This window comes from Oncorhynchus keta, chromosome 2 (genome assembly GCF_023373465.1).
Source record: "Oncorhynchus keta strain PuntledgeMale-10-30-2019 chromosome 2, Oket_V2, whole genome shotgun sequence".
NCBI lineage: Eukaryota > Metazoa > Chordata > Actinopteri > Salmoniformes > Salmonidae > Oncorhynchus > Oncorhynchus keta.
Window position 1 is genome coordinate 78,092,502 of NC_068422.1, and position 27,540 is coordinate 78,120,041.

Sequence of the window (27,540 nt, forward strand, 5' to 3'; positions counted from 1 at the left end):
ATTCCCTGTCGCTGGAGTCCCAAGGAGTGCTACAGCGCACAAGAAAAAGTGCTCCTACAGGCTTCTTTTGCAAGAGAAGACGAGCCGCAATCTCCCTCTGAGGCAAATCTCCTTTTTGTTGTTTTCATTCTCATTACAGGACTTTGTAATATTCCAAAACACACAGGAACACCAAAGGTATTTTTAAAAGCCTGGTGATTTTTTTTTATAATATGTCTTGAGGAAAAAAAGAAAGGGAAAAAAACTGAAAGAAGTTGAAACTCCAGACAACAAAGCAACAAATAAATAAAAATAGTGCTAGTGTGGACTAGGCTGTGCATGTTGAGGAGTTCATCAAAACAGATCTTCATTCTGAAATAATTAAATGAACAATTAAATAGCCCCACTTTGATCTTTCAAACAACACTGATGAAACACTTCAACCATGGGAAATATTTGAGAAGACGTGTGGATATCTGATATTTGCATGTATCTACATACACATTTGTAATAACCACTAAGAGGTTAGAGGTACTTAACCTCACTGTTTTTCCTGTAGTAGAACACAATCTTCCATGTACAGAGACTCTCAAAGAGCATATTTTAAAAGCCAAACGTAAAGTTCAATGAAACGGAGAGATTTACTGCCATGTGTTGGTCCTTACAGTATATCACCAAATGTCAGCGCTCTGTTAACTAGCCCAAACTGGCTTCATAATCATAGTGATTATTCTGACAGGCTTTAGCCTGAGCATGCCTAACAGCGAGCGCTCTACAATGGGTACGATGACGGGTTCTGTGGGGCCACGTGATGAGAGGCCGACCACAGATAAAACAGACACAAAAGCACTAATAAGCATGGCACTGTAGCCTTGTCCTCTGACACCTCTGACAATAGAGGAGAAATAGCGCTGCATGACGGGGCCTGTTGCACAAGCGCCTTTACAGGCTAAATGTGACCTGGTCATCTGTGGGGATGCTGAAATCATGAACATGTGTCTTAGAGCCAATGATGTCTTGGAGCACATTGGTTACATCCAGAGGTTATAATTAAAATAAGTTGGCTAAATCTACAATATCTCTTGATGGAGGTGGGAAGAGAAAATGTAAAAATGTTGACCAGTGTTTCTATGTCATGTTGATGCTACTGACTCCAAGTCAATCCAGTAATACACTATGTGGATGTATGTAGATGTTTATGCATCTGGCTAGGACATACTGTCCATATAACGCCTCTTGCTTTTAATTGGTGCCATACAAGGTTGAGAGTTGAGCGAGGGCAGAATTCATTGCTGCGTGGATCAAGACATTTCATGATCAATCCTGTGTGCAAACGAGGCAAGAAAAAAACTCCCTCTGAACGCCTGAGGAGGAAAAAAATATTTGAGAAAATTATTCTAACAAAAAGCTGAGCGATTCCCATTGGACAGCTCTCAGTTTCACACGGGTCTGGAATCACTCTGAGGTAAAGTGGAGCAACGCTGCAAGGACACAGATCCGACTGGCTGGATGAGAAAGAGAGGAAGGGAAGACAGGGGCTCCGCATCTCACCCCCACCCCAACACCCCTCAGCCCCCTGTGACCTGCTGATATGGGGTGTCATTCAGAGCAACCAAGAGCTGTCTTAACAACAGTCTCACTGACAGTCCTTATAGTCAAACACATAAACTGTATAGTGATATGCCTCTAAATACTCTAGCTATGTTCAATTCTTGTGGAGGATCATCTTTATGTAAAACTCCAGTCTTGGATAGCAGCTGGGCGTGCAGGCTTTCATTTCAGCCCTGCAGTAACACACCTGCTTAGCTAATCATGTCAGACTGAAGACCATGATTAGTTGATTATATAAAATCAGGTGTGTTTGAGGAAGGAACAAAAGACAGGCTTCTGCGTCCAACTGTCTATCGCCTGATATTCCTCTGCATCAACATGTCACCTGATGATGCCAAAGTTCACCTCTTTCAATTCCTATTTTGCCAGGAAGTTTATCATAGGTGTATCAAGCTGTGATAAGTCTGTAACCCATTTTACAACCATTTCAATTATCTATATGTTTCTTTTAGTGGCAAACCTGAAGCAAAAGCTTTGCACTCAGCCTTGGCATTGCATGTGGCGTATAAAATATAATTGGGCTTTTCAATAACACATTTACCATTAATTATTTATGGTTTTCGACAAATTAGATTCTGAAGCCATGGCCCGAAACATCAATGACCTGCATTTCTTAGCTGGTTTGATCAAGAATGTAATTAGGAGGATAAGGGCCATCATCAAAATAAGCCTGTCCTTACAAAGGCAACAAATTCTAGGAAACCATTTATCCCAATCAGCTGACAGACGTTTGACCGACTCCTCCCAACCAATCATAGGCTAAAAGCCAGAACCATCCCACTGGGAACACACTGGTTGAATAAACGTTGTTTCAACGTTATTTGTCAACGTATTGTGATGTGGAATCTATGTGGAAAATAAAAATACATTGAATTTGAAAAACGTCATCAACTCTTATTTTGAGGGTAACATTTCAACCACAGGATTATGTCATCATGGTAACCAAATTGCAACATAGACAAACCCTTGTATAAAATATGTAGAATTTGTACCTTTAAAACCACGTCAGATCTTCAACGTTATATCCACTTTCAGACAAAAAACTATAGGCTGGGCAGCACCTCCCTACTAGAGAATTGATCTATCTACAGGTACCCTTTGGTCTCCCTTCCAGGGTTTTAACTGAGCCAGCCCTGATAAACTTTGATATTTGTCACTGACCTTTACCAATGTGATATCGTGAGAACGATTGTTGAGAGATCTCCACTTAAAAAACAAAACAGATTCACTGTTGCTATCGAAGTCATTCCAAAGGGCAGGTTTAACAGAGCAAAATAAACGTGACCAAATCAGTTAAAGAATAGGACTAAATCACATCAAACTTTATTTAAAGTGCATTTCAAGTTTGATTTGATTTAGTCCTTTTCTTTCACTTTTTGGTTGAGATGGAACGTAAATCCAACATATCAATTATTAATTGGTTGTCACGGCTCTCGACGTAATGAGGATCGGACAAAACGCAGAGTGGTAAGTGTTCATGATTATTAACCAAAACACTTGAACAAAATAAAGTGGGAAAAAAACAGAAACAGTTCTGTAAAGGTGCATAAACTATACAGAAAACAACTACCCACAAAACACAGGTGGGAAAAAGGCTGCCTAAGTATGATTCCCAATCAGAGACAACGATAGACAGCTGGCCCTGATTGAGAACCATAGCCAGCCAAAACATATAAATAAAGAAACTAGAACGCCCACCTAGTCACACCCTGGCCTAACCAAAATAGAGAATAAAAAGCCTCTCTATGGCCAGGGCGTGACATTTGTAGACAAACTGGAATTAAAGCCAGACTACATTAGCGGCACAGAGAAGAAACTATCCAACAGAAGATAAATCTCCTTCAAATGTTATTATGTGATTGCATTGACAAGCAAACACATTTCAATATCACTTCTGAAATACGATACATTTAGCCTATTAACTTGTTGACAAGTTAACAAATGATACAGTATGCTGAATTCCGAACTCCCAAAAAAGTTAAAGAATGGGAGGTGGTTCAGATGAAACTATTCAAGCAGTAGATACATCTCCTTCAAATGTTGATGTTGTTTGCGTTGTCAACCAACCACAACTCAAAATTACTGTTGTAATACTGTTGTAATAGCCTACATATATTTAAATATCTTACAAGCTAATGTAACATTAAACCTTAAAATGAGTAACACATCCATGGCCTCATTGAGGTTACTGTAACTAAAAATGTCTTCTTATGTATTCATAAAAATAATGCATAGGTCGCTGCAGGTTTGTGGAGATTTTTACAATTGCTTTAATAATGTCGAAGACTATTGATCACTTGCACCATATATTTTTTTATGTAATTTTCAATTGCAGCCCAGGTTGTTTGGTTCTGCACAGTGATAACATTAATCGGTTGTATTAATACAAACAAAATATCTGACAGTTGTGCTAGTTGTGCTTTTAAATGGTTGAACAGTGATACTGTACTTTGGGTGACAACTAAAAAATAAGACATTGTTTTTCCATTGGAATGTGGTTGTGCTTTTAGATGGTTGAAAGCAGAGTGATACCACATTGGAAAATCAATTAACTTTTGGCTGTCTTTTTGACTGGGTGAATATAGGTTGTAATCTCATTGATCAACACCTCGACCAAATATTACCAAGTTATCCAGAGTGATGTGGTCCTTCTGTAGCACAGTTGGTAGAGCATGGCGCTTGTAACGCCAGGGTAGTGGGTTCGATTCCCGGGACCACCCATACGTAGAATGTATGCACACATGACTGTAAGTCGCTTTGGATAAAAGCGTCTGCTAAATGGCATATATTATTATATTATATTATTATATTATTATATTATATATTATCCACGTTGAAATGATGTGATGTGCCCAGTGGGATGTGAGGTCCTGGGGATGATGAGTTTAGACCAGAGAGAGTCTTCCTCTCTCCTCTCACTGCCTCCAGATGGAGTTCTGATGATGAATCTATGGCCGCAGTGTGTCTGTGTGTCTGACACTGTGATGTATGTAGGTCTGGTCCACTCCCACCCCCATCCCTCTCTCAGTGCTGAGAGGACCTGATGATTAGGCACTGCCTCGCCTCCTGCCTCAGTGGGATTTCAGACAGAGCACACAGACCAGACCAAAAAATAAAGAAATGAGGAATACTCATTTTGGCCATTGATTTTCACTGGGGGCATTTCTAAAATAGCCCATCTGACCTTTTGGGGCGAATGTTTCTGAATGGAGGAAACAGGGGCGCTACACACATTTGGCCTTATGCCTTTTGCTATCTGCCTGGGCGGTACTGAAGGCTGACGGGGAAGGGGGATGGATTAGGTTGAGGTGGAAACTAGAGGTCTGATAGAGGCCACATGGGGCCAAGGCTGCCATCACACTACCAGAGTAGTGTGTCTCTATCATCCCACTCTGACTGGGTGTAATTCACCTGTAAGCACTCTCAATAAAGTTCCCCAACACCTCCCTGTTCCCTCCCCATATACCACACCTGCCTTTACAAACAAATCAGCGCCAACTCAATTTCAAACACATTTCTTGGAACAAGTATATAACTGTCATAGAAAATTATTTTCGGAAAGAGGGTTGGCAGATTGTCCACTCGTCCATCAGTCACCTGGAAGAGCAGCTCAGCCTCATTATCCTGATGAAATTTGTGCAGATGTGCTGAACAAGGAGCCGCCACCGACAGACTCCTCTGCGGTAACCGTGGTGACACAAACAGCTAGCTCTGTCCCTTGAGCTAGTCAGGTGATGAAAACCAGAGAGGCACAGGACTGAGAAACGACGGCCATTAAGCAAAAAAAAGAGAGAAGGGGGAAGAAAACGTAGAAAAAAATTCCCCTGTACTGGTGTCATCGCTGACTGTCGCACTGAACATTACATAAAGTAACAATTTCACCCCCCAACCCCTCCCTCTGCTCCTTCTGAAATTCTAAAATGAAAATGAGAATGTGCGCGTGCCACGTTTCTTTCTCAGAAGATAATCTGGCTCCATCGAGATGATGAGCGGCCTGCCACTTAACGGGAGGAGATCACACCACCCCGGGGCGAACCTATCGCAGCACAGCCTATTACACTGCTTCATTTGCATATGCAGCTAGCTAGGGCTTATGGGGAGGCTGAGCTCTAGTCTCAAGGTTCTAAACGAATGAACAGAGCCAATGAAAGGCATCCCTTCACCCACACACTGGTGTGGTGGTAGTGTAAGATCTCTTTACAGAGAGCAGAGTGGAGAGGAGAGAAGATCCCCATTCTAATGTCCATAGCATACCACTTGGAATGCATGTCCAATACATTGCTTCATACTAAGTGGTACACTAGTATGGACCCAATTGAAATGGGGCTAAGCAGCTCTATGTTGCTAGAGATCTATCATGGTCTACAGTGCATTCAGAAAGTATTCACACTCCTTAACTTTTTCCACGTTCTGTTGTGTTACATCGTAAATTTAAAATGTATTAAATTGAGATTTATTTGGTTACTGGCCTACCCACGATAGCCCATAATGTGAAAGTGTAATTATGCTTTTAGAATATAATTTTTTACACATGAAAAGCTGAAATGTCTTGAGTCAATAAGTATTCAACCCCTTCGTTATGGTAAGCTAAATAAGTTCAGGAGTAAAAATTGCATACAATAATAGTGTTTAACATGATTTTGGAATGACTACCTCATCTCTGTAACCCACACTTACAATTATCTGTAAGATCCGTCAGTCAAGCAGTGCATTTCAAACACAGATTAAACCACAAAGACCAATGAGAGGAAGGAAACCGATCAGGATTTCACCATGAGGCCAATGGCGACTTTATAACAGTTACAGAGTTTAATGGCTGTGATAGGAGAAAACTGAGGATGGATCAACAACATTGTAGTTACTCCTAAATATTAACCTAATTTACAGAGTGAAAAGAAGGAAGCATGTACAGAATAAAAAAATATTCCAAAGGCACTAAAGTAATACCGCAAAAATGTGGCAAAGAAATTAACATTTTGTCCTGAATACAAAAATGTGTTTGCTGCAAATCCAATACAACACATTACTGACTACCACTATCCATATTTCCAAGCATTGTGGTGGCTGCATCATGTTATGGGTATGCTTGTAATTGCTAAGGACTTGTGAGTTTTTCAGGATAAAAAATAAATAAAATGGAGCTAAGCACAGGCAAAATCCTAGAGGAAATCTGGTTCAGTCTGCTTTCCACCAGACACTGGGAGATTAATTCACCTTTCAGTAGGACAATAACGTAAAACACAAGGCCAAATATACACTGGAGTTGCTTACCAAGAAGACAGTGACTGAGAGGCCAAGTTAAACTTTTTTGACTTAAATCTACTTGAAAATCTATGGCAAGACCTGAAAATGGTTCTAAAGCAATGATCAATAACCAATTTGACAGAGCTTTGAGAATTTTGAAAATAATAATGGGAAATTGTTGCGCAATTAAGGTGTGGAAAGCTCTTAGAGACTTACTCAGAAAGACTCACAGCTGTAATCTCTGTCAGGTGCTTCTACAAAGTATTGAGTCATGGGTGAGAATACTTATGTAAATGAGATATTTCTGTATTTAATTTTCAATACATTTGAAAACTATTCTAAAAACCCGTTTTCACTTTTGTCATTATTGGATATTGTGTGCAGATGGATGAGAAAAACATTATATTTAATCAATTTTGAATTCAGGCAGTAACAACAAAATGTGGAATAAGTCAAGGGGTATGAATACTTTCTGAAGACACTGTAGCTGTACAATTTAACAAATAAGCACAGTAGCTTCCTACTTTATTTTTTATATTTCCCATTTGTGCGCCTACAGTGCCAAAGCCATTTCAAAGTTTTAAACCAAAATGTATACATAACTGTGACAGTAAACATTTTTCGATCAGCTTACAATGCAAATGGCTCTACAGAAAGTGCTATGGGTGAATATTAAACCGGTACTCACAACACTGATATGCTCCCCAATCTATCTCTTTGAAAGAGCCATGCACAATGAACAGCAGTCTCCAAAATGTTATCGGGGGAGCCAGAGAAGAGAGAGAGAGAGAGAGAGAAAAGAGGAGGAGGATCTCTTTGGTGTGGTGTCTCTGTTCTATAACCACTTTTCCAAACGAGGCAGACATAAATCAGCACAAATAATTCCTACAACTTTTTAAGTCAGACCTTAAATGGCATTACATATGTAGCGAGGCATGAAACATTTATATGTTGAAGTCTTGGGAAAATGTCAAGGGTAATGATCTCCAGCACAGCGCTTACCTCCTTAGCTTTTTGTTTCAGCCGAGCCTGCTCTGGGTCCTCTTGCCTGGAGCGACTCTGCAGAGTTGGGGGACACAGGTTAACAGCTGGTTTAAGGACCCCCTCATCTGTTGCAGCCAGCACAAAAATAGTACAAAATGGGAACAGGATACAAGGTGTCAAGGACATCGTATTTGGATTCATAGAAGTGCAATTGAGCGCCCAAGGCCAGTGCCCTTTAAACCTGCACCAAATCCCACCGTAAATAAGCTGCTGGAGGGAGATTCTAATCAAAAGAGGTTATTAAAAATTCTGCACGAGCCAGCAGAGCACACAGGGCTGGGAGAATGTGCTCAAACTCAGAAAGTCACTGGCACTCTGTCCCTCTTTTGTTCCAGTGCCATTGCTGTGTGTGTGTGTGTGTGTGTGTGTGTGTGTGTGTGTGTGTGTGTGTGTGTGTGTGTGTGTGTGTGTGTGTGTGTGTGTGTGTGTGTGTGTGTGTGTGTGTGTGTGTGTGTGTGTGTGTGTGTGTGTGTGTGTGTGTGTGTGTGTGTGTGTGTGTGTGTGTGCGTGCGTACATGCGTACATGCGTACATGCGTACATGCGTGCGTGCGTATCTCTCTGGAGTCAGGACCAGAGTCCACAGTACTGGAGCGCCACTGTAATTAGTCAGTGAGAGCTGAGCTGCCTGTGCAGCTTGTACCTGTCTGTGTGAGCTGTTAACCACAGGGCTTCCAATTAACCATACAGGACTCTTCTAAAAGCTCAAAGGTAGTGGCACCCTGCCAGATCACCACACTAACACAGTACTAGCCTACTGTAGCTATCAGCGACGCAGTGTACTTTTCCTATGAGTCTATGAAAGAAAGATAGATACACTGTTGAATGCTCCCGTAGTTTTATTGTACAACGTTTCGACCTGTAGGTCTTCGTCTATACTATGGTAATACAGGCAGCTAACAGTGCTGCCCCCTGCCATAGCAATGGGAATAATTATATTAAAAAATGACTTCCTGTTTAACTAGCATAAATTAATTTAGCTTGAATGAAGGTTAGGGATGTGACTAGTAATGGTCCAATGTGTCTTTAACATTGCCTAACCTCTCTAAGAGCATGGTCATCCCAGTGGTGTTAAAGACTACCTCATTAATATCTCTGAACGTGATGCTCCTCCCGATGTTTATTTTTTCTACTATAAGCAATCAAATGCTATTTGCCTTCAGTGGTGCTGGAAAGCAAGTCTAGCTACCCGTGCCCTGGCTCCCTCCCTCCCTCCCTCCATCCCTCCTTCCTCACTACCTCATGAACAGATGCAGTCGTCTTGCCCTGCTCCTTGCTAATTGGCTTTAAATATATCAGGCGGTTCACGTACTGGTCGGTGTCTCAACTAAAACGACTGCATTTGCCCTCCAGTCGGCCGGAGCATCCCCTGAAGACCTGAGTCATATTTTAAATGGACGGAGGAGGGATTATTTTAGTAGATTCTTATTTGAGAGGTCAAATTATAAGGGAGCCCCAGCGTGGAGCCTGGCCATCAGCGGGGAGAAAACAGGGACAAAGATGGACTGTTTACAAGGGCCATGGTGGTACTGACATACTTTATATCACCTCTGTCAGCCCAGCTGTCCTGACCCCCCTCTCTCTCTCTCTCATAACAGTACAGTGGCTGGGTGCTGGATCCACCCTCACTATACTGTTTGAATACATCAGTTAGAGAGTGAAATATACTGTAGGAAGTGTATAGTGGAAATGGACAAGTCAGATGAATTAATGTGCCACCATCCTATTACATAATAATGAGGCCAGACAACACATATTGCATATTAGCTATACAGTTATACTAAAGATTTTGTGTTTAGTAAAACTTACTGTCATATACTCCTTCTAAAGACACTTACAGTTAGACCCTGAGATTGCATCTTTTAAAATAACAAAATAAAGCTTGGTGCTTAATTAACAGCTTTGCTGTCAAGGCAGTAGTTTCCTAATTACCAACTATAACAGCGGCAAGGCGGGTCATTGTTCATCAGTCTGAATGTTTCTAATGTCCTGCATGGCAGGCAGGGCCAGACCATAACAATGCTGTTAACACAGGGAAGTGATAATGCAATCAGCTGTGGGACATTGTCTCTGTTGAAGATGTATTAAATGAAGCAAGCTTCTCTCTAATGTCTCACCGTGGGGCATTTCCCTTCAAAACACATTCTGTTGGTGGTGACAGTATTGACCTTCACATCATACTGTATGTCTAATGAATTATGTACCTGTCTTATTTGATAGATTGTATGAAGTATGTGAGAACTTATTCAAGTCATTTCACAATCTTATACAAGTTAAGTGTGTGCAAGAAGTGTTTACACCAGTATCAACAGCCTGAGTGTGACTGGATGGACACACATGAGTGTGCAGAGACTGCCTAGATGCAATTCATCTGTTCTGAGACTCTGTAAGGCTCTCTGAGGCTCTCCTGCCCACTACTGTTGAAGCTGGTTCTCCTGAGTATTGAGATGGCTGACATGACACGCATTTAGCTCTGGGCGTGTCAGCGGGTATGTGAGGAGGATCAGATCAGAGGAATGTATAGAGTTCCACAGTGGTTCCTCTGCTTGTTGTGTTGGGGACAATGAGAGGACAAAGGAGCCCTAGAGCGAGGGGGCGGGAGAACACACTGAGGTCACACTACGGAGGGCGCACTCGGTTTCATCTGTTAGCTAGGGCCTGGGCAGGAACAGCGAGGACACCACACTGCCCTAGACACTGACAAGGAACACACACCACACCACAGCTAAACACTACCTTACACACTACCTTACACACCACCTTACACACTACCTCACACACTACCTTACACACCACCTTACACACCACCTTACACACCACCTAGACACCACCTTACACACCACCTCACACACTACCTTACACACTACCTTACACACCACCTTACACACCACCTTACACACCACCTCACACACTACCTTACACACTACCTTACACACCACCTCACACACTACCTTACACACTACCTTACACACCACCTTACACACTACCTTACACACCACCTCACACACCACCTTACACACTACCTTACACACTACCTTACACACCACCTCACACACTACCTTACACACTACCTTACACACCACCTTACACACCACCTTACACACCACCTCACACACTACCTTACACACTACCTTACACACTACCTTACACACCACCTTACACACTACCTTACACACCACCTTACACACCACCTTACACACTACCTTACACACTACCTTACACACTACCTTACACACCACCTTACACACTACCTTACACACCACCTTACAGACCACCTTACACACCCACCTTACACACCACCTCACACACTACCTTACACACTACCTTACACACCACCTTACACACCACCTCACACACCACCTTACACACCACCTTACAGACCACCTTACACACCACCTTACACACCACCTACACACCACCTCACACACTACCTTACACACCACCTTACACACCACCTTACACACCACCTTACACACCACCTCACACACTACCTCACACACTACCTCACACACCACCTCACACACTACCTACACACCACCTTACACACCACCTTACACACTACCTTACACACTACCTTACACACTACCTTACACACTACCTTACACACCACCTTACACACCACCTTACACACCACCTTACACACCACCTTACACACCACCTTACACACCACCTCACACACTACCTTACACACTACCTTACACACTACCTTACACACCACCTCACACACTACCTTACACACCACCTTACACACCACCTTACACACCACCTTACACACCACCTTACACACTACCTTACACACTACCTTACACACTACCTTACACACTACCTTACACACCACCTTACACACCACCTTACAGACCACCTTACACACCACCTTACACACCACCTTACACACCACCTCACACACTACCTTACACACTACCTTACACACCACCTTACACACCACCTTACACACTACCTTACACACTACCTTACACACTACCTTACACACCACCTTACACACTACCTTACACACCACCTTACACACTACCTTACACACCACCTTACACACCACCTTACACACCACCTTACACACCACCTTACACACCACCTTACACACTACCTTACACACCACCTTACACACCACCTTACACACCACCTTACACACCACCTTACACACCACCTTACACACTACCTTACACACTACCTTACACACTACCTTACACACTACCTTACACACCACCTTACACACCACCTACACACCACCTCACACACTACCTTACACACTACCTTACACACCACCTCACACACTACCTTACACACCACCTTACACACCACCTTACACACCACCTTACACACCACCTCACACACTACCTTACACACTACCTTACACACCACCTTACACACCACCTTACAGACCACCTCACACTACCTTACACACTACCTTACACACCACCTTACACACCACCACACACCACCTTACACATTTACATTACATTTAAGTCATTTAGCAGACGCTCTTATCCAGAGCGACTTACAAATCGGTGCATACACCTTATGACATCCAGTGGAACAGCCACTTGCATCTAAATCTTTTTTTTTTTTTTGGGGGGGTGAGAAGGATTACTTACCCTTACTTACCCTATCCTAGGTACACACCATCTCACACACTACCTTACACACCACCTTACACACCACCTTACACACCACCTCACACACCACCTCACACACTACCTTACACACTACCTTACACACTACCTTACACACCACCTTACACACCACCTCACACACTACCTTACACACTACCTTACACACCACCTCACACACTACCTTACACACCACCACACACTACCTTACACACTACCTTACACACTACTCATACACCACCTCACACACTACCTTACACACTACCATACACACTACCTTACACACCACCCACACACTACCTTACACACTACCTTACACACCACCTTACACACCACCTCGCACACAAGTAACACACACAATAGCAACAGAGCTACAGTCCCTACTAGAGGCCGACCGATTATGATTTTTCAACATCGATACCGATTATTGGAGGACCATAAAGCCGATACCGATTAATCGGACGATTTAAAATATATATATATTTTTTGTAATAATGACAGTTACAACAATACTGAATGAACACTTATTTTAACTTAATATAATACATCAATAAAATCAATTTAGCCTCAAATATATAATGAAACATGTTCAATTTGGTTTAAATAATGCAAAACAAAGTGTTGGAGAAGAAAGTAAAAAGTGCAATATGTTCCATGTAAAATATGTGCCATGTAAGAAATCTAACGTTTCAGTTCCTTGCTCAGAACATGAGAACATATGAAAGGTGTTGGTTCCTTTGAACGTGAGTCTTCAATATTCCCAGGTAAGAAGTTTTAGGTTGTAGTTATTATAGGAATTATAGGACTAATTTCCCTCTATACCATTTGTATTTCATTAACCTTTGACTATTGGATGTTCTTATAGGCACTTTAGTATTGCCAGTGTAACAGTATAGCTTCTGTCCCTCTCCTCGCTCCTCCCTGGCATCGAACCAACAACACAACTACAATTAGCGTGCGCTAACTAGCTAGCCATTTCACTTCGGTTACACAAGCCTCATCTCGGGAGTTGATAGGCTTGAAGTCATAAACAGAGCAATGCTTGACCCACAACAAAGAGCTGCTGGCAAAACGCACGAAAGTGCTGTTTGAATGAATGTTTACGCGCCTGCTTCTGCCTACCACCTCTCAGTCAGACACTTGTATGCTCAGTCAGATTATATGCAACGCAGGACACGCTAGATAATATCTAGTAATATCATCAACCATGTGTAGTTAACTAGTGATTATGATTGATTGTTTTTATAAGATAAGTTAAATGCTAGCTAGCAACACCTTGGTTTTACTGCATTGGCGTAACTCCTTGTGGAGTGCAACGAGAGAGAGGCAGGTCGTTATTGGACTAGTTAAGGTTGCAAGATTGGACCCCCAAGCTGACAAGGTGAAAATCTGTCGTTCTGCCCCTGAACAAGGCAGTTAACCCACTGTTCCTAGGCCGTCATTGAAAAGAAATAAGAATGTGTTCTTAACTGACGTACCCAGTTAAATAAAGATTAAATAAAGGTATAAAAAAAATGTAAAATCGCCGCCTAAAATACCGATTTCCGATTGTTGTGAAAACTTGAAATCGGCCTAGTAATCGGCCATTCAGATTAATCAGTCAACCTCTAGTCCCTACACTGGACTTCATGGTGTATGAGGTAGGCTTAGAAATGGGGAAACTGAAACTGGTAAGATATCAGCGTATTGCTAAATTGGGCTAAATCAAATCAAATCAAATGTATTTATATAGCCCTTTCTCAAAATATCTCAAAGTGCTGTACAGAAAACCAGACTAAAACCCCAAACAGCAAGCAATGCAGGTGTAGAAGCACGGGATCAGGATGGAATGTGAAAACACTTCCATGACTGTGTGGTTGTAACTAAAAGGGATATATGCCTTTATAACAAGAAGGCGACTAGGACTTACTTTAGCTGCTTTGAGTAGGATCTCTCTCTCCTGTTCATCCTTCCTCTGCTTCTCTATCCTCTCCAGCTGCTCAAAGAACTTTTAGTTTGCGACCGCACGTCTGCCGACTGCTCAAACCACTCCTCATCCTGCAGAGAGACAGAGAGGGAAAGAAAGAAAAAGAGAGTGAGAGGAGGAAAAATAACTTAAGATACTAAGAAGATCTCATTTCAACCACAAGTTTGGATAAACATATTACTACAACTTTAGACACCTCGTTTTCTTACAACCGCCAGTTTGGATAACTAATCACAACTTTTCTTTGTTTACAGGTATCACTGCTTCTCGTTGTGTTAAATATGTTGTTCTGCACTTGGGAGATGGGAAGATGAGACAAGTTTCAGAAGGAAAACAAAGTTTGTGGGTCATCAAAAAAGTTAATATGACAATTGTTTATTCCTGTGTGTGTCTCTGTCTCTCTGTTCTCCCCCAGCACCCTTTATCAGTTTCTCTCACTCTATCTCCCTCTCTGTGGCGATGTGAGGAGCTGGGTAGCAGAGCAGAGCACAGAGTAGAGTGACATCTGAGGGTTTGTCACCACGCGCACGTCTCTCTCATCCTTCCTCCCTCCTTTGTTCAGAGCTGAGCCTGCACTCCTCCCCTCCTCCGTAACTCAGTCGAGCCGTGCTCTCTCTTTCAGGCCGCCCGCCGGTTGGTTTTTCGCTGATGTCAACAGAGTGGCTTCACAGAGACGAGGAGACTTCACGCATCTAACACGCCTCATTTACAAACCGCAAAAAAAGACAAAACAAGACAGGGACAGCTAGCCCACCACCCCTCTCCTCTGCCTCACATACAAACAGGAAAACAGCTTTTCAAAGTTGCTATGTTTTTGCTTTCTTTCTTTACAAGGAGCAGAGTTGAATTGACTTTATTGAAACCCAATTAAATGTGGTTCCATTGCTATATTCAAGGCTAAAAGTTAATGTCACCCATGCTGGTGTGCCAGACAGAGGCCTGAAAAAAGATCTAGCAGGTATTTTTCAAGTTCTGAAGAATATGTTTATGTGGAAACTGTGCTATGGTGCTTATCACTTAAGTGTAAAAAGCGCCCACCTCCTCATAGGTATGTCTGTCTCTGGCACATCTACTTACTTTACCACCGTCCATCCTGTGCTGTGCGATGGAGAGACCTTCTCCAGCACAGTGCGGAGTCGGGACTGGGTAGCGTGGGAGATGAAGTTCACAGCCTCCATAGGAACCTCTGACACGCCAAACTTCTTAGCTTAGGGTCACACACAGACAGAAGGACTCCAACATTAATACACGCTGATCTCCCCCCAAATCCCAGTCAGAAAAGGCTTTTCATACTACTGAACCAAGCTGAGCCGAACCAAACCAAGCTGGCCTGGTTCCACATCCACCATAGTTGTTGGAACCATGCTAAAAAAGGACAAAGCAAAACATCTGTGCCAGCACAGTTTGGGTTAGGTCAGGACCATAGTGTGAAAAGGGTATTTGTTTCATAATGATAAAGCTCTGTCTAGATGTTTCACAGTTTGGGTTAGGTCAGGACCATAGTGTGAAAAGGGTATTTGTTTCATAATGATAAAGCTCTGTCTAGATGTTTCACAGTTTGGGTTAGGTCAGGACCATAGTGTGAAAAGGGTATTTGTTTCATAATGATAAAGCTCTGTCTAGATGTTTCACAGTTTGGGTTAGGTCAGGACCATAGTGTGAAAAGGGTATTTGTTTCATAATGATAAAGCTCTGTCTAGATGTTTCACAGTTTGGGTTAGGTCAGGACCATAGTGTGAAAAGGGTATTTGTTTCATAATGATAAAGCTCTGTCTAGATGTTTCACAGTTTGGGTTAGGTCAGGACCATAGTGTGAAAAGGGTATTTGTTTCATAATGATAAAGCTCTGTCTAGATGTTTCACAGTTTGGGTTAGGTCAGGACCATAGTGTGAAAAGGGTATTTGTTTCATAATGATAAAGCTCTGTCTAGATGTTTCACAGTTTGGGTTAGGTCAGGACCATAGTGTGAAAAGGGTATTTGTTTCATAATGATAAAACTCTGTCTAGATGTTTCACAGTTTGGGTTAGGTCAGGACCATAGTGTGAAAAGGGTATTTGTTTCATAATGATAAAGCTCTGTCTAGATGTTTCACAGTTTGGGTTAGGTCAGGACCATAGTGTGAAAAAGGGTATTTTGTTTCATAATGATAAAACTCTGTCTAGATGTTTCACAGTTTGGGTTAGGTCAGGACCATAGTGTGAAAAGGGTATTTGTTTCATAATGATAAAGCTCTGTCTAGATGTTTCACAGTTCTAGTGCCATGTTGAGAATAATATCCAAGTATGAATTGCCAAGCTTACTCTGCAGTCTTTCATGTGTGTAGCTGTAAACAACATTGGCCAACCTTAACTTTAAAGGATCATTTCGACTAGTTTTCAGGCAGTAAACAGTTTGTGAAGTCATAATTCAGAGGACAGAGTTTAGCAGGTTAGGATCAGTTTATCTTCCTTTTTAATATTCCATTAACAGAATGTTCTCTCTGGTACACTTTTAAGTAAACCACACCAATTATTTAAATCAGCTGTACTGTACACACATCTTTTCCCAGTCTAACATCTTGAAAGGATCGAGATCTGTATAAGCCTGATAATTAGTGTGAAAATTCAAAAACATTTTCTCTGGGTCGTAAGCGATGACAAAAGGAAAACTACTAAAGGCTTCCACTCTCCAACAAACTGAGATCTTTAAGGCACCGAGACAAAGAAAGCCAAGTTCTCTATGAAATAATAAATACCTTCCTCAATGTAGTCCACACCAGCCCCTCACTTAAGACTATAGGAGAGTCTAAACAGCATTGAATTGCTTTAGTGTTCGTTTCCAACCACCTTAACAGGCTTTATTTTTGTACTGTTTTTACTGGTAATCTCATCTACCCTTAAATAGAGAAAAGTGAACTTTCTGCACTGAACACAGTGAGTCTCTCTGGAGTTGAGTACTTCTGCATGTGTCTCTGCAGAATTGGACCTCTGAGGTACCAGTGCACATTTACTTTGAGAGGCTATTCTAGAGAACTCCAGCTGTGCATATGTTCTAGGCCCTGGGAGTCAGGAGGGAGTTGCCGCTTGCAGTTTCACAAATGAAACTGGCCCATGGCTCAAGGACAAGCCTGAAGAATGATGGGGAGGGGGAGAGATAAGAGAGATAGAAAGAAGAAGAGGGGTGAGAGGAAGAGAGATGGGAAGAGATAGAAAGAGAAAAAAGGAGGAGAGAAAGAAAGAAACAGGAGAAAAACAAGCTCCTCTTCTCCCAATCTGTGTGGACATTCTGAAAGACACAGGGTTCCCTGGTCCTCACCGGGTCTGAATCTACCCTGCCCCGCTGTACATCTCCCTGCCCAGTGGTGGCAGCAGAGAGCAGAGAGGACAGCATGAAGCAGAGGGTGAGTCAGGGCTGTGTACCACTGTGTGAGGAGGACCACATCCCCACTAGCTTCTGATTGAGCAGAGTTGGCAGGCTGGGGAGCCTCCCTTGGTTCTGCTGCCAGCTGAGAGTTCTCCACAGCCCATCACTGACACAACAAAGCCGCCCAAGTGCCACTTCCCCAGCAGGGGCACCATGGCCTCCCACCCACCAGCCCCAAGAGAGACAGCACCAAGCCCCCAGAGCAAGATTTACATTTTTAACCCCTCCTCCCCAAGGCGACAGGATAACAACCTCACCAATGTACTGTCTAACAGCACATGACCTCTGGGCCTCATTGTCACTGTCACTGTGGATACTTAGGTAAAACAAGAAAAACATCTTAGCGATAAAACTCCCTGTTGTGCTTGAATTCTAATCTACTGTGTGATTTATAATGCAACTTGTACTCAAGACTTAGTTGTTAATGGTAATATACATCCGTGTATCATCTCAGATTCACAAATAGGACAGTATTTGAATGTGGAGATCCAATCAAAGGACAGAAGAAGAACAAGATCCAGTCTTGTAACTCTGAACTCTCTTCCTTCAGTCACAGGACAATCTGACAAGCAGCCTTCAAAAGACAGCTCTATAAAGTATTTATGTCAGAGCCTGGGGTCTAGTAAGTTCAGACAGACACTGAAGAATTCATTAAAGGAGGTGAAAAGAACTGTTAAGTGCACCAAGTTTAAAATGAGGGAGGACAGAAAGGAGCGTCTGCTCCGGCCTGGCCTGCAACCTCCATCAGGGAAGTAAATCAAACTGTCTGTCTTTAGTGATGACACTACAGATGCAGAAACAACAAGGAGAATACAAGAAAACACAAAGCTCACAGACAGATTTCATCACACACACACACACACACACACAGACAGGGGTCTGGCCTATATTTTCTAAACCAACACACGTTTGAAGGAACATGATTCTGTTTGGTACACGTTCATGAATAAATTCAAGATCAATCTGAAGATAATAATCACTATGATGAAAATGAAGATCAGCATCATTGGCAACACTTGATGATTATGGAATTATTATTATGGACCTGGAGATAGTACTAACCGTGAAGACAACGATACGGTACATGATTCCAACTCAATTCTCTATCATTTAATGACTTTAACTTCTTGGATATAGGGGGCGCTCTTTTAATTTATGGATAAAAAAACGTTCCCGTTTTAAACAAGATATTTTGTAACGAAAATTGACCGCTTTTGGAAAGAAAACACTCTGACGTTTCCAAAACTGCAAAGATATTGTCTGTGAGTGCCACAGAACTAATGCTACAGGTGAAACCAAGATGGAATTTCATACAGGAAGTGCCCCAGATTTTGAATGTGCTGTGTTCCAATGTCTCCTTATATGGCTGTGTATGGGTCACGAATGAATTTAGACTTTCTGTCGTTTCCCCAAGGTGCAAATTTTTCGTTTGCTTCGAGGTGAAACACAGCTGCCACAAATGATTTATCATCGAATAGATATGTGAAAAACACCTTGAGGATTGATTCTAAACAACGTTTGCCATGTTTCTGTCGATATTATGGAGTTAATTTGGTAAAAAGTTTGGCGTTGTAGAGACTGCATTTTCTGATTTTTTCTTAGCCAAAACGTGATGAACAAAACGGAGCGATTTCTCCTACACAAGTAATCTTTTTGGAAAAACTGAACATTTGCTATCTAACTGAGAGTCTCCTTATTGAAAACATCCGAAGTTCTTCAAAGGTAAATTATTTTATTTGAATGCTTTTCTTGTTTATGTGAAAATGTTGCCTGCTGAATGCTATGCTAATGCTATGCTTGCTATCAATACTCTTACACAAATGCTTGTGTAGCTATGGTTGAAAAGCATATTTTGAAAATCTGAGATGACCGTGTTGTTAACAAAAGGCTAAGCTTGTGAGTGAATATATTTCTTTCATTTCATTTGCGACTTTCATGAATAGTTAACGTTGCGTTATGGTAATGAGCTTGAGGCTATAATTACGCTCCCGGATACGGGATTGCTCGATGCTAGAGGTTAAAGACTTACTTTGTATGCAACTTCTAATGTTCTATTGATGTGAACAAGTCCTCATCATATACAATATGGGTATTCTCCAGAGGTTTCTCTAGTGAGGGTGTCATCATGTACTATAATGTACTGTAGTAGTGTACTGTCTGTACCTGTCTCCAGGATGCGTCTGTGTAACAGGCCCGGGTGAAGGAAGGCCTCATCTTTACAGGAGCGGATGTGTGTCCCCACCAGCTCAGAGTTGGTTGCCAGGATACGAGCGCTCTCTTCATTCAGGTTCACCCCGCCATGGACGCCACATCGTTAATGTCATCATCATCCCTGGAAAAAAAATAGATGGAGGATTCATGTTTTAAGGGCTCTACAGATGTAGTTTGTTTCTGCAAACTTGTAGTGTATTTGAGTTTTAAAAATATATCTAAAGTTGTCATATCCACTTGGAAATGTCAGACTTGTTTTGCCCTCATGAAAAATGTATCAACCCCTACAAAAATGTAATTTAATTATAATCCACAATAATTCAAATGTCCTGTTGCTGCAGGACTATTTTCCTGCTGTAGCAAACTGGCTCAACTTAAGAGCCTACATCTATACATTAGCTCTTACAACAATGTCTGTATAAAACAACACTATATGTCTCCCTTTTTACAGTATTAGTTTGCATGTCCCTATAGGCAATTACAGGGCTGTTCCTGTGGAAAAAGGACTCTGATTTTCTCATTTCATTCAAGGTGCAATCACACAGGGAAAGTAGTGTATGCACTTGCATTGTTATGATTCAGAGGTGTATAAACTGCTCATAATAATACACTATTTTAATAGGCTTTATTCCATCCAGAGTCCATTTGAGTCAGCATAGTAGTAGGGTTGACAATGTTTGGATGGCGGGGAGCTGGGTAAGGATGCACAGGAGGATTGGAACTGCTGTGTGATGAATCTGGCAATATACTTATATCAACAAACACTGTATACAGACCACTCTGCTGAGAACAGCAACATCATCCAGTACCAGTCCAGTGGAAATATCCACCACCATTTTTGATTCACAACGATCTGGCTTCTCAATACATTGTTCATTTTCTTAAATATGAGGTTTTAGAATTCATACATAGGTTTGGATCAGTAATATGTATTAGATATTGTATTTGAGGTAAAGAGTAACAAGGGGATAAAGGACCAAGAAGACATATTGAGGTCAAGGTCCTCCCCCAAGGATGACCATCATTAAAATAATGGAGTGTCTTACCCAAACAGTTCAACTTTAATTTTAGTTGTTGGGTGAATCTGACATTGACAGTCGCCAGGCCTAAATCCTCTTTCTAGTCTCTATGAGTGAGTGCTAATGACTACTGTACCCTAACAGGGGAACGAGTGCTGTGGTAACCTAGTTGTGGCTGGCAATGCCCTGAGCAGATCATCCATGGAAACACTGCCTCCCTCCCTCGTCCGCTGGGCTGGAGGAAGTACTGAGTGGCGGTGACAGAGAACCACAGAACACACAGGGCAGCCGGACACTCCCTCCCTCGCCCATTCCATCGCCTCCCCTCTAAACTAATTCACACCGCCAGCAGTCGCTGGTTCTGACCGTCAGTGTTGGGGAACAAGGCAGCACGTTGATGCTGCCTTGTTCCCTAGTCTCTGCCTGCAGCAGGCGGGACGTCCGTGCATGGGAACACATCGCCATCGTCAGCGGCAGGCATCGTGACCCCGCTGATGTCTTCCTGTTCCTCTGTAAGGCCACGAGCACCTATATGAGTCCTGACATCCCGGCGGGGAGGTTGACAAAGACGATTAGGCTCCTTCTTGCACCAAGAGATCTCACTAGACCTCTACTCACCCTGCCAGTCCCAGTCCTACTCTCTCTGAGTCTAATAATGAACCTCCATGTAGAATCTACCCAACAACACTCTCATGATACAGGAGATTACTATGTTATTATATCTCTCCTACTATCTCTCCTACTGTAGGCTATACATCTTCACCACCGTCAACTTCATCAACACTCCAACACCCTGGCCTCCTAACCTCATTAACCATTAAATAAATAAACCTTACATAAATCATCATATGTATTGATGATTAACTCAGTTACACAACACAGCTAGTGGACGTGCTAAGTTTCTATGCAAATAACTACCTTATCCCTTATTCTTAATTGCACAGCTAGATGTCTCCTGTGTTGCGGGGGGCTACAACCAAACGGAAATGCAATACATGGCTGACATTATATGAGTGAATTAAACATGAAACGCACAACAACAACAAAGATTGCTGAACGAATGTACAGTACCTTCTCCTCTCACTAATAAAGGTGATATGAAATTAGGTTCCACTGTGGAGGAAAAGACACCTCTCAATGATTGGTTTGGCTTTGCTGCGGGACATGACACCGAGAGCAACATGAATACTTGTGCATGTATTTTCCATATCAAGCCTGGATGGGAGAGGGCACGCCGTAGGTGGGGAGCTGGATTGGATTTAGAAGGAGCATGTGTATGTGTGGAAAGGGGCATCCAGTCAGGGAAGAGCCAGGATCCAGGGCCAGACAGGGATCGTCTCTGATACCTCCCCAGAGAGTGCCCCCTGTGCCATGGTAGGGTCGTCCACCGAGCCATCTGGTGACTAACATCCCTGACACCCCTCCATGTAGCTAGTCGTACCTCACAGTGGGTGAGACACACACATAGTCACACACACATAGTCACACATAGTCACACATAGTCACACATAGTCACACACACGCACGCACACACACACACACACACACACACACACACACACACACACACACACACACACACACACACACACACACACACACACACACACACACACACACACACACACACACACACACACACACAGGGACAGTTCCTTAGTTCCTCAATGTGCACTACAGCCTGTCGCTTTAGACAACGCTGACTGCTGCCAATATGTATCAAAGCCAGTTTCTGCAGTTTAAACATGTTCCCTCACTGTGTGTCCGGCCTGGTCTGGATGTGAATGAGCTGGATGGGGGCCGGGGTAGAGGGACGTATGACCCAGACCAGACATAGAGTGGGCTCACCACTGGCATTTTAACCTTTATTTAACTAGGCAAGTCAGTTAAGAACAAATTCTTATTTACAATGACGGCCTACCAGGGAACAGTGGGTTAACTGCCTTGTTCAGGGGCAGAACAACAGATGTTTACCTTGTTAGTGCCTGGATTCGATCCAGCAACCTTTGGTTACTGGCCCAACGCTCTAACCACTAGACTACCTGCAGCGGCATTGAGCTGAAGGGCGACGATCTGAGAACTAGGAGATGAGGGCCGGCTGTGATTAAAGTGGATGTTGGGTGTTTACAGAAAGCATGGAGACCATCTGCTTCCACTCAGCAATGTAAAACTACTCTGTCTGTCTGTCTGTCTGTCTGTCTGTCTGTCTGTCTGTCTGTCTGTCTGTCTGTCTGTCTGTCTGTGGTCACCATGACTCACACAGACAGAATCGTGAAGAAGGCGCAGCAGCGCCTCTTCAACCTCAGGAGGCTGAAGAAATTCGGCTTGTCACCAAAAGCACTCACAAACTTCTACAGATGCACAATCAAGAGCATCCTGACGGGCTGTATCACCGCCTGATACGGCAACTGCTCCGCCCTCAACCGTAAGGCTCTCCAGAAAATAGTGAGATCTGCACAACGCATCACCGGGGCAAACTACCTGCCCTCCAGGACACCTACACCACCCGGTGTTACAGGAAGGCCATAAAGATCATCAAGGACATCAACCACCGAGCCACTGCCTGTTCACCCCGCTATCATCCAGAAGGCGAGGTCAGTACAGGTGCATCAAAGCTGGGACCGAGAGACTGAAAAACAGCTTCTATCTCAAGGCCATCAGACTGTTAAACAGCCACCACTAACATTGAGTGGCTGCTGCCAAAACTACTGACACTGACTCAACTCCAGCCACTTCAATAATGGGAATTGATGGGAAATGATGTAAATATATCACTAGCCACTTTAAACAATGCTACCTTATATAATGTTACTTACCCTACATTATTCATCTCATATGCATACGTATATACTGTAATCTACATCATCGACTGCATCCTTATGTAATACATTTATCACTAGCCACTTTAACTATGCCACTTTGTTTACATACTCATCTCATATGTATATACTGAACTCGATACCATCAACTGTATCTTGCCTATGCTGCTCTGTACCATCACTCATTCATATATCCTTATGTACATATTATTTATCCCCTTACACTGTGTATAAGACAGTAGTTTTGGAATTGTTAGTTAGATTACTTGTTGGTTATTACTGGATTGTCGGAACTAGAAGCACAAGCATTTCACTACACTTTCGCATTAACATCTGCTAACCATGTGTATGTGACAAATAAAATTTGATTTGATTTGATTTGGAACTCACATAACAACCCATCACAACTCATCAAAACACATCACTACACAGAACATCACAACACAGCACAATGCAACACATCACATCACAACGCAGCACAACACATCACAACGCAGCACATCACAACGCAGCACAATGCAACACATCACATCACTGGCAGCACAACACATCACAACGCAGCACAATGCAACACATCACAACGCAGCACAATGCAACACATCACATCACAACGCAGCACAACACATCACAACACCGCACAATGCAACACATCACAACACAGCACAACACATCACAATGCAGCACAATGCAACACATCACAACACAGCACAACGCAACACATCACAACACATCACAACTGGCACAATGCAACACAACACATCACAATGCAACACATCACAACACAGCACAATGCAACACATCACAACGCAGCACAATGCAACACATCACAACGCAGCACAATGCAAACACATCACAACGCAGCACAACACATCACAACACAGCACAATGCAAACACATCACAACGCAGCACAATGCAACACATCACAACGCAGCACAATGCAACACATCAACGCAGCACAACACATCACAACACAGCACAATGCAACACATCACAACACAGCACAATGCAACACATCACAACGCAGCACAATGCAACACATCACAACACAGCACAATGCAACATCACAACGCAGCACAATGCAACACATCACAACGCAGCACAATGCAACACATCACAGCACAACGCAGCACAACACATCACAATGCAACACATCACAACACAGCACAATGCAACACATCACAACGCAGCACATGCAACACATCACAACGCAGCACAACACATCACAACACAGGCACAATGCAACACATCACAACGCAGCACATCACAACACAGCACAATGCAAAACATCACAACGCAGCACAACACATCACAACGCAACACATCACAACGCAGCACAATGCAACACATCACAACACAGCACAATGCAACACATCACAGCGAGCAAAATGCAACACATCACAACGCAGCACAATACAACACATCACAACACAGCACAACACATCACACGAGCACAACACATCACAACACAACGCAGCACAATGCAACACATCACAACGCAGCACAATGCAACACATCACAGCACAACGCAGCACAACACAGCACAATGCAACACATCACAACACAGCACAGAAATGCAACACATCACAACGCAGCACAATGCAACACATCACAACACAGCACAATGCAACACATCACAACGCAGCACAATGCAACACATCACAACGCAGCACAATGCAACACATCACAACGCAGCACAACACAACACAGCACAATGCAACACATCACAACGCAGCACAACACATCACAACGCGCAGCACAATGCAACACATCACAACGCAGCACAATGCAACACAATACAGCACATCACAACACAGCACAATGCAACATCCACAACACAGCACAATGCAACACATCACAACACAACGCAGCACAACACATCACAATGCAACACATCACAACACATCACAACGCAGCACAACACATCACAACACAGCACAATGCAACACATCACAACACATCACAACGCAGCACAACACAGCACAATGCAACACATCACAGCACAACACATCACAACGCAGCACAACACATCACAACACAGCACAATGCAACACATCACAGCACAACACATCACAACGCAGCACAACACAACACAAATGCAACACATCACAACGCAGCACAACACAACACAGCACAATGCAACACATCACAACACAGCACAATGCAACACAACACAGCACATCACAACACAATGCAACACATCACAACACAGCACAACTACAACGCAGCACAACACATCACAACACAGCACAATGCAACACAGCACAACACATCACAACGCAGCACAACACAACGCAGCACAATGCAACACAGCACAATGCAACACATCACAACACAGCACAATGCAACACATCACAACGCAGCACAACACATCAATGCACATCACAACACATCACAACACAGCACAACACAACACATTACAACACAACAGATAAATAAATACATAGGTCAAGGTGGAGACACTAGAGGGGTTATGCCTGGTTGATTATTTTGGAGCATGTTTGACTGGTTATAAACTAAATCTGTCAGATCATAGTCTATTCAACCCTATCCATATCTACTCAACCCGAGCATTATATTCTTTACAAAGGGAAACCATACAAATCTGATGTTATACAAACACCATCTACATAGCACAACACTGGGGAGTGGAAGGAGGGGGAAGCATTTAAGATCAAACAAAAAATGCCTACAGTACAATCTCAGTATCATCACTATTTTAAGAGACTTCCACCATCCCCTCCCCATTCTGGCCTATTGTGCACCCATGCTGGGAGGGAGTGGCTGAGAGTGCTCTGAGGTGAGAGGGATATACTGCATACAGGGCTCTGTTCCAGCATGCTCTTATGTCCTCAGGAGGGGAACAGTATAGAGGTACATACAGCCCTGCCCTACCAGGGACTTCACTACTACACTACACAGCCAGACAACAGGGATTCTAATCCATGTCAACCAGCGAGTAGAGGGGCTAGTGCTGGTGAGATATATGAACCCTATTTGATTGATCTGACATGAAACTAGTGTGTAGCCTATGTACTGTATGGTAAGCCAGTATAGTGCACTGCTAGGGCAGGGAGGCAATGCGTGGGTTGTGTAAACATGGAGGCAGAAGCACCAGAGGGAAAAGGTTGTCAGTAACAAGCAGCACTGACAGCTTAATTATCAAGGCCACTAAAGATTTATTGGTTTATCAATCAGGGCCCGGGCGGCTAATTTCCCTCAGGAAGGGAGGCCATTACCATGAACCCGGTGGCCTACTATGGGCTCGGAGCCAGAGGCGTAAAGTAACTAAGTAAAAATACTTTGAAGCACTACTTAAGTATTTTGGGGGTATCTCTACTGTACTTTTACTCACCTACATTCATAAAGAAAATAATGTACTTTTTACTCTTTACATTTTCCCTGACACCCAAAAGTACTCGCTACATTTTGAATATGTAGCAGGACAGGAAAATGTGCATACAAACGCACGCACACACAAACTACGATGTGCGCAAACATGCATGTACACACACACATAAGCACTTAACACTTATAGTTCAGATCGTAAAGAGAATTTTTCATGCAGATGTTTTTTACAAAGATGAAACGAGCTGAACAACCTGGAAGGAGGGCAACCATA

General features: G+C 42.9%; 1 protein-coding gene across 5 annotated transcripts in view; it reads right to left on the reverse strand.

Moving 5' to 3' along the window:
• LOC118382906 (transcription initiation factor TFIID subunit 4) overlaps positions 1 to 27,540 on the reverse strand; it is a 188,399-nt gene that overhangs the window by 67,146 nt on the left and 93,713 nt on the right. Inside the window, exon 13 of one of the 5 annotated variants that reach the window (XM_052484436.1) lies at positions 7,837 to 7,893. The exons of the other annotated variants lie outside the window; for them this stretch is intronic. Within the exon in view, the coding sequence (XP_052340396.1) occupies positions 7,837 to 7,893 (57 nt within the window). The remainder of the gene's footprint in view (positions 1 to 7,836; positions 7,894 to 27,540) is intronic. 5 annotated transcript variants of the gene reach the window in all.